The 8,539-nt window shown below is 61.1% G+C and overlaps 2 protein-coding genes across 4 annotated transcripts in view; one reads left to right on the forward strand and one right to left on the reverse strand.

Annotated features, from left to right (window-relative positions):
* Positions 1-9: 9 nt before the first annotated feature.
* On the forward strand, positions 10-3,613 carry DXO (decapping exoribonuclease). Of its 3 annotated transcripts, none has more exons than XM_025192928.1 (6): positions 10-64; positions 792-1,021; positions 1,555-1,768; positions 2,783-2,918; positions 2,988-3,082; positions 3,406-3,613. In XM_025192928.1, exons 2-6 carry the CDS (start codon positions 988-990, stop codon positions 3,569-3,571), a joined length of 645 nt encoding a protein of 214 aa, XP_025048713.1. In that variant the 5' UTR covers positions 10-64; positions 792-987; the 3' UTR covers positions 3,572-3,613. The 3 variants fall into 3 exon arrangements, with proteins under 3 accessions (XP_025048713.1, XP_025048715.1, XP_025048714.1); XM_025192930.1 differs by having other exon boundaries at positions 1,558-1,768; XM_025192929.1 differs by lacking the exon at positions 10-64 and adding an exon at positions 185-670.
* Positions 3,614-3,749: 136 nt separating this feature from the next.
* Positions 3,750-8,539, reverse strand: part of SKIV2L (Ski2 like RNA helicase) — an 18,444-nt gene continuing 13,654 nt past the window's right edge. The window contains 5 exon segments of the mRNA XM_025192865.1: positions 3,750-6,428; positions 6,722-6,874; positions 7,132-7,350; positions 7,876-7,986; positions 8,424-8,539. Of these exon segments, the coding sequence (XP_025048650.1) occupies positions 6,228-6,428; positions 6,722-6,874; positions 7,132-7,350; positions 7,876-7,986; positions 8,424-8,539 (800 nt within the window). The 3' untranslated portion in view covers positions 3,750-6,227.

Below are 8,539 nucleotides of genomic sequence, written 5' to 3' on the forward strand. Positions count from 1 at the left end.
CCTCCTGCCTGCTCGGGGTCCGGCCCAACCGGTGCCGCCTGCCTGGCCACCGCCCCGGCCAAGGGTCAGCTGGGGTCCTGCGTGTGGATGGAGTCTGCCACAGCCTGGAGGGTGGATGAATGGGGACCAGGGACCTAGGGGGAGTGGGGGGTGGGTGGATGGGGTCCTCCATGAGCCTTGGGGGTGCCAGGTGGGTAGGCAGGTGGTGGATGAATGGGTTCCTCCACAGCCCTAGGGCGGGGGGTGATTAGGGTCTTCTACAGCCCTGGGGGTGCTGTGGGCCTGGGAAGGAGTTTTCTAAACTGCTGTTCACTCTGGGACCTACTGATGGCTCTGCCCCTCCCAGTCCAGGCAGGCACCACCTACGTGGTTGGTATTGCCCCCCAGCCACTAGGGGGTACAGTGAAGGTGGAGCCTGCTACCTCTGAGCCTCCAGTCCCACCTGAGGCTGTTCATCCTGGTCCCTATTGATGGCTCTGCCCACCTTTCCCTCCCCAGCAGGCACCAGGTGAGAATACATGGGGGTTAGTGATGTCCCCCCAGGCACTTGGGTGCTGTGAAGGCAGGACCTGCAGCCCTGGAGCCTCCATTGCGATCCACGGCTGTTTACTCTGGTCCCTACTGATGGCAGCATTCCTTTTCCACTCCAGCTGGCAACTGCTGAGCATGTGTGAGGGTCAGCGGTGCCCCCTCAGACACTGGGGGGATGGCATGAAATCAGAGCACTCAGCGCCTGAGCCCAGGGCTGTTCACCCTGGTCCCTACTGACGCTCCTCCCCTCCCCCTGGTAGGCGCCCGGTGGCAGCGGACGTGGTGACATGGCGTGGGCACCTCACCAAAGTGGTGACAACGCCGTACGAGCGGCGTGAGGGCTGGCTTCTGGCTGCCACCCGCTTCCGTGGCACCATCTACGTTAGCGAGGTGGAGACGGTGGCCGCCCGTGCCCAGCGTCTGGCCCGGTCCGAGGACCTGCGGCGCCTCATCTACATGGGCTACAAGTTTGAGCAGTACATGTGTGCTGGTGAGTACCCTGGTGTCTGGGCTCCCTGCTCCCCCCTGCTCCTCCCCACAGGCCACTCACAGCTGGGAAAGGACCCGGGCGCCAGACCAATGCTCTTTTAACCTACCAGACCCCGTTCTCCTTTTGTGCCTCAGGAAAGAACCCGGGCGTCCGGGCTCCTAGGCTCCCCTGTTCTCCCCCCCCCCAGCATAGAAGACAACCCAGGTGTCCAGGCTCCTAGTCCCCCAGCTCTCACCCCCAGCCCCCCTCCCCCCACAAGAACCCAGGCATCTGGGGCCCCAGCCCCCATTTTCCCCCCAGTAAACCCAGCCTCCCAGCCCCAGTGCTGGAGAGACCCCAGGCGTCCGGGCTCCCAGCCTCCTCCTCCCAACCAAGAACTCAGGAGTCTGGGCCCCCAGCCCCCATTTCCCCCCCAGAGAACCCTTCAAGCCCCAGTGCTGGAGCAAACCCAGGTATCTGGGTTTCCAGCCTCCTGCTCCCCCACAAGACAACCCAGATGTCCTGGCTGACCCTCCCTCCCCCCCCTGTGCCAGCAGAGCGGGCGGGGGGCGGTGCAGCACCTGGGGGGGTGGTGAACACCAACGCTGCCTACTGCACGGTGCTGCGCGCCCGCCTGGGCCCCCACTCGCTGCTCTTCGCCGCCGAGGTGGACTGCGCTGACCCCGCCCCTGCCCCTGCCCCTACCCGCTACGTCGAGCTCAAGACCACAGCCACCCCCACCGTCTCTGCCCAGCACCGCGCCTTCCGGTGAGTCCCTGATCCCGGCCAGTGCCGCTCCTTTCTCTGAGGTCTGACCCCTGGCCCCATCCAGCAGCACATCATCTGGTGAGCCCTTGACCCTGTCCAGGGCCCATCCCAGCCCCGGTAATATCTGACCCCTGACTCTACTCCTGACCTTACTCAGTGCCACATCTTCTGGTGAGCCTCTGACCCTTCCTTCTTGACCCCCCCCCCGCCTTTTTCTGGGGAAGCTTGACCCTAGCTCCAGCCCCTGACCCTGCCCAGCATTGTACTTTCTTCATTTTCTGGCTCCACCCATGACCCAAGGGTGGAGCATTTTCTGGCTCCACCAAGACCTTTCCCAGGGTCTGCCTTCTGGAGAGACCCGAGCCCAGCCCCACCCTCTGCCCAGCATTGAGCTTTCCAGTGAAGTGTGACCCCTGACTCTACCACTACCCCATGCCCTCCAATTCATCCCTGCCTCCTGACCTGCCTCTGCCCCTTGACCCTGTCCAGGGTCCCTCACTCTCTTACCCCCCCACCCAGTGCCATGCCTTCCCGTGAGACCCTAATCACACCCAGCCCCCTATCTTCTGGAGAGACCTAACCCTTAACTCCACTCCCTAGTCTCTGCCCTAGCCCTGCGTGTCCTGGTGAGACCCCACCACCTGATCCCTCACTCACCTAGTGCTTTCTAGTGGACCCCAGCTCTTGACTCCTGACTCTACCTATGACCCTGTGCAGGTTCATGTCTTCTGGTGAGGCCCTGCCCCGTGCCACACTATGTGAAGCCCTGACCCTCCCACTTCTGGGGTACACCTGGAGGGCTGTGGGGATGAGACACCCAGACACCTGGGTTTCTTCTCCACCTCAGGCAGATACTGGGGGTTGGGGTGAGAGATCCCGGATGCCTGTGTTCTTCCTCCGCTCCTGGTGGGGGTGGGGGGATAGCCTGGACACCTCAGTTCTCTCTAGTTCTGGGGCAGTGGGGGCTGGGAGCTTGGACACCTGGGTTCTACAGCCCCCACCCCCCCTCCACAGGCGCAAGCTGCTGAAGTGGTGGGCGCAGTCATTCCTGCCTGGGGTGCCACGTGTAGTGACCGGGCTGCGAGAGCCTGACGGCTCCGTGGCTGCACTGGAGACCTACGAGACGGCTGCCATGTTCCAGCTTGTGCGGGTGAGTCCCTGCCCACTACCCACTACCTGCAGTGACCCTTGATCCTGACCCCTCCCGTTCCCCCTGCAGGATGACCCCGGGGCCTGGCAGCCGGCTGCCTGCATGAACTTTGCCTTGGCCTTTCTGGACTTCCTTTCTCACGTTGTGACCCAAGACGACCCCCGGTGAGCATACATGGGACCCAGTGGTCTCGGAACCACTTCTCCCCTGAACTCCATTCCTACACCCTCCCTGGGGGTTGGGGGCCTGATCTCAGGGGAACCCATCCCTACCCCATGACCTGCTGGGAGAACCCAGGTGTCCAGGGACCCCATTCCCAAACTCTACCCGCATGCTGCAGTAGAAGGAACCAGGCACCTGGGTTCCCAGCCCCTGTTCTCAACACCCCTAACCCTCATTCATCTCCCAGGGATGGGTCCCCCAGCCCCCCTCGGGGGAACCCAGGCATCCAGGCTCCTCTGACCCACCCTCTCTGCCCCCCTGCCAGGCTGGTGACCCTGTTCGCATGGGAGCCTGGCTGTCATGTGTCTTGGACCCGGCACCGTGACTCCGACTACAACTTCCTGCCCACCTGGTACACCGAGGCCTTGACCCAGGACCCAAGCCCCCCACAGCCCCCCCAGGCTCCCCCCAACCTGGCAGCCCCCCAGTAAAGCCTTGGGGGCTGACGGAGCCACCCCCACGCCTTTGCTGTCTATTTGTCTCTGTAGGTCTCTTTCTAGCTAGGGAGCAGTTTACACAGGAAAATACAGTAACTAGGGTGGGACTTCGGCTCCAGAGACACAGCCGCTCCTGGCCCCATGACCCAGACAGGGTTGGTAGCAGAGTAGAGAGGAAGGCAAGTGCCTGTACTGTTTAACTACCTATGTACAACACCCCAGCTTGCTCCTTTGCCATCTGTCTGTCTCACTGGGTCTGTTCCTCTTGGGGTTGGAAAATATGGTAACTTGGATGGGGCAGGACCTCAACCCTGGACATCCTGCTCCTCTGCCCCCATGCTCCAGCTTAGTTCCCAGCCACATGAGCAAGACTTAAGTTGGTAACAGGGTAAGGAGAAAGGCAGGGTGGACATACTGGAATAACCCACATGTGATGTACCCACATGTTCATTTTTTTTTAAGTCCTCTGGTCTGGGAAGAAGTTTAGATGGAAAAATATAGTAATTTTGTGGAGGGTAGGATCCCTGTCCTGGAGGCACCCCTCCAAGGTGCCAGATTGGCTGGGAGCTTTATGACATGGAGGCAGGGAGTGCTAATAGGGTAAGGTGCAGGTGGTTGTGCTTTAAGTATCTGTGTCCAATTTGCCTCCATGCCCCTGTTCCCAGGCTGCTTCTGCCTGTGGCTCTGCCTCTCACTAGACAGTTTAGATGGGAAAATATGGCAACTGGAAAGAAGAGGAGGAGGTCCATGTCCCACCCCCACCCTCCCCTGGATTGGATCCCAGTAGGGATTGGTAGCAAGGCTAGAGATATACAGGCAGATGTGCTATAATTATCTACGTACAAATATGTCCGTGTGCACCTCTGCCCAGGCTTCCAGTGTCTGCCTCTGTCATATGTCTGTATGTGGCCAGGGAAAAGTTTATGTAGGAAAATACAATAATCAGGAAGAACAGTGGGACTTTACTCCAAAGATGCTGCCCCCACAAGCTGCAGATTGGGTCCCAGCCCCAGTAGCTAGACACTGGGATTGGTAGCCGAGTAGGGAAGAAGATGGAGATGGGTGTACCATAATTACCCATGTACAATGCACCCCATTCCTCAAGTATCTGCCCCGTAGCCGGGGGGGGGCCAAGGCTCTGGCCACAAGCAGCAGGGAAGGCATTCCACTGGGGATTGTTTTAAGCAGGTTGTGGGGCTTCCTGTCCTACCTTCAGGCAGCTGGACCAAGCAGTCATTGTCCACCTCCATACACCAGTCAGGCACCAAGCAGCAACGGCTTCAAGATGGGGTTTATTATGAGCTGTAGCTAGCCCCAGATATTCTAGGTAGGTGGGAGGCACAGTTCTGACCCCCTCAAGTCCCCCCCCCCCCCCCAAGAGGCCACCAGGGGGAGCTCTCAGGCACAGGAGCCCCATGGGGGGAGGAGGGCTGCTCCCCTATTGGTCTAGAAGCAGCTGGTCAAAGGTCATGCCTAGCTCCTTCCCCCATAAGTCCAGAGATGAAAGGTTAGAGGGCAAACCCACTCCAATGACCGCAATGGGGGGTCAACAGTCACTGGAGACTGAGAAGCTTCTAGGGGATCAAAGTTCATGAAAAAAACTCACCCTGGTGACCTCAAAGTTCACAATGGAGCTGTTGACCCCAGCCCAAGGGTGAAAGGTCACCAGGATTCAAGGCCTTCCCTGAGGTCAGAGAGCAGCAAAGGTGTCTACTTCCCCCAGATGGGGGTCAGAGACTGGAGCTTACAGTGGGGCAGAGGTCACTGAATGTAGAGATTGGCAGCAAAGGTCAGAGGGGAGCTGTTAACCCAAGTCCAGGGATGAAAGCTCACCAGGATTTGAGATGATCTTTGAAGCCAGAGATGTTCTGTCCCCAGGGCAGGAGAGCACGATTGGGTCGCAGATCCCAGGTTTGAAAGTTCACAGCAAGTCCAGGGGGCACAGGTCAGAGATCACAGCAAGACTGGGTGGGGGGCAAGAGGCTGGCAAGAGGCTGGCAGTCATGGCAAGGCCAGGAGCTGGACATTGCGATAAGATCAGGGTCATAGCTCAGATCGTGGTAGGATTGGGGGGGGGGGGGCATTGGCTAGAGGGGGGGGTTCAGAAAAGGTCCGTATAAGATTGGGGACAGGAGTCAATTGCTACACCACGGGGTCAGGTTGAAGATCACAGGTCATGACGGTTAGGGTCACAGAGAAAATTGAGAAAGCAAGTCAGGGTATGGGCTAGGGTCACAATGAGGTCAGAGGTTGTGGGGTGGTAGTCGTGAAATCAGGAGGGTCGGAGGTTGGAGATCCCAGTGAAATCCAGTTGTGACAGGTCAGAGAGATGGGATCACAGCAGGGGTGGAAGTCACTGAGACCAGAGGTCATGCCAAGGTCAGAAGTTGCACTGACAGATGGTTCTGCCAGAGTTAGGGGTCAGAGATTGGGAATTACGATTGAGTTGGGACCAGAGATCATGGCAAGGTCAGGGGGCACAAGGTTGAAGGTCAGCTCTGAGGTGACAGCAAGGGCAGAGATCTCAGAGATCATGGGTCAAATCAGAGGTCACAGTGAAGTCAGGGCTCACAGCTCAGGAGTCATGAAGTTGGGAGTCTCAGATGGGAACTCAAGGTGAGGTCAAGTGTCACAGTCCAGAAGGCAGGGGTCACTGGGTGTAGAGGCTGGCAGCGAAGACGATGTCACGCTTGATGAGAGCAGCAGCCGCCTCCATCTTAGCACCCAGTGTGGGGTCCCCAATGACACGGGCAGCGCCACGCACATCCCGGCAGGTCTCAGCCAAGCGCTGGATCCCACGCACCACGGCCCCCTCCTGCACCGCTGACAGGCGTGCTAGCTCCACAAAGGGCTGTGGGGGAGGGAGCACAGGTCAGGGGGTGTTGTGGTGAGGTCAGTGCAAGAGGGGTGCTGGAGGACTGGAGTCCTGGTCCTGGGAAGCCCCATCAGGGTAGGAGGGCCAGGGCCTCCATCCAGGGGGTGGGGCCAGGGCCAAGGCTGCCAGGAGGTGGAGACCATGCTGGGAAGAAAGTGGAACCCCAATCCTGGGGGTGAGGGGGCACCCCTGAGGGGGGGTGGGCCACCTGGGGGGTGGAGTCTTGATCCTGGGAGCAGGTCAGTGCTGGCAGGGCAGGGCCCTGATGCTGAGGCCTCTGGACCCTAAGGGGCGGGGTCGTAGACAACCTCCATGAGGCCAGGCCCGAACTGTGCCACGAAGTCGTCGAGGGGCTCGGGCACCCCGCAGGCCTCCTGCAGCTGCCCTACACGCTCCGCCACTGCTCGCAGCCGCTCCAGGCCCTGCCAGATGGGGGTGGGGCATGTGTCAGGGGACCCAGGCATCTGGGCCCCACTGCTCACATCCCACCTCCCAGAGAGCCCAGGTGTCCAAGCTCCCAGCTCCCCCTGCTTACACCCCAGGGAACCTAGGCATCTGGACATTTCATCTCAGGACAGCCCAGGTGTCCTGCACCCCCCCCCCCAAACCCAGCAAAAAATATCCCAGACATCTGGGGGCCCCTGCCCTCAGCAGGGAAGAGCCCCGGGCTCAAGCTGACCTGGCGCAGGGCGGGGGTGAGCTGGAGCTCAGCAGTGGCAGGGTGGGGGCAGGCGATGCAGCTGAGCAGGGCGGCCGCCTCCTCAGGCCGCAGCGGGGTCAGCGCGTTGTCCAGCACCAGCTCAGTCAGCACCAGCTCCTGGCTGCTCATGGCACAGGCCACACGGCCCGCCAGCCCCACCGCCCCCCCTGGCTCCACATAGCCCAGCGTCCGTAGCACCTGCAGGGAGAACCCAGGCGTCCGGGAGGGGACTCAGGCAGCCGGGAGCCTGAGCCCCACCCCAGGCCCTGCTCCCCTCCTGGAGAACCCAAGCATCCGGGAGCCTGACCCCTTACTTTGACACCCAGCCACCACTCCCCTCCCAGAGAACCCAGATATTCAGGAGCCCTGACCCCTGCTCTAACACCCCTTGGCCCCACTCCCTTCCTGGAGAATTCAGGTGCCCAGGAGCTTGATCCCTGCCTGCTCTTATCCTCCAGCCCCACTCCCCTCCCAGAAAACCAAGGCATCCCACAGCCTTTCTCCCTGCTCCCACCCCCCAACCCCCAGTCGCCTGCCCAGAGAACCCAGGTAGCCCTGATCCCCTACTGCCCTCCTGCCAGTACTCAGGGGCTGAGGGGCTCTTCCCTGGGGGGCCTGGCAGACTAGGGGGTACTGGGGGCTGAGAGGGGAGCTTAGAGAGGGTATTGGAGCTCCTCAAGGCATTGGTGGTATTGGGGACCCCCATGGTACTGGGGGGCTCACCTCCAGCCGCTGGGGGTACTGGGGCAGCAGCAGCAGGGACTGGTCAGACAGCAGGAACTGCAGCTGCTCCAGCTCTGCCTCGGCTGCCCGCCCCCCTGCCAGCACTGCATACTAGGGGGCAAAGTGGTTGGGGGTCAGCCTGGAGCCTGCACCACACCCCCTCCCCCTGCTGGCAAGAGAGGGGAACAAGAACCCCACCAGCCCTTATAGGAGATCCAGGACTCCCCCTGTCCCCCACAAAGATCTCCCACCACCCCTGCTGGAGACCAAGGAGACCCCCAACACCCCACAGAAGAGCAAGGACCCACTGAACCTGCTAGGAAACCCTCCTCTAACCCCCAAGAGACCCCCCCCAGGGACCCTCCCAGCCCCCTCTAAAGACCAAGGGCCCAACCACACCCCAGACCTCCCCGACACCTAGGACCCCCCCAGCACCCCAAGGGACCCCCCAGGAGACCTAGGACCCCCCCACAACCCCTCAAAGAGACAGGGACTCCCACAACCCCCTAGCCCAAGCGACCCTTTCCCCCAGCTGCCCCCCCCAGTACCTGGCGGGGAAAGCGGGGGCTGTGGGGGCAGTGGAAGCCAGGCAGTGCAGCCTCAAGGCGCCGGGCGTGGGTGGGCGCCTCCACCACAGCCGGCTCCTTCAGCTGCAGGGCATTTG

The sequence above is a fragment of the Alligator sinensis genome, unplaced genomic scaffold (genome assembly GCF_000455745.1).
Source record: "Alligator sinensis unplaced genomic scaffold, ASM45574v1 scaffold184_1, whole genome shotgun sequence".
Taxonomy (NCBI): Eukaryota; Metazoa; Chordata; order Crocodylia; family Alligatoridae; genus Alligator; species Alligator sinensis.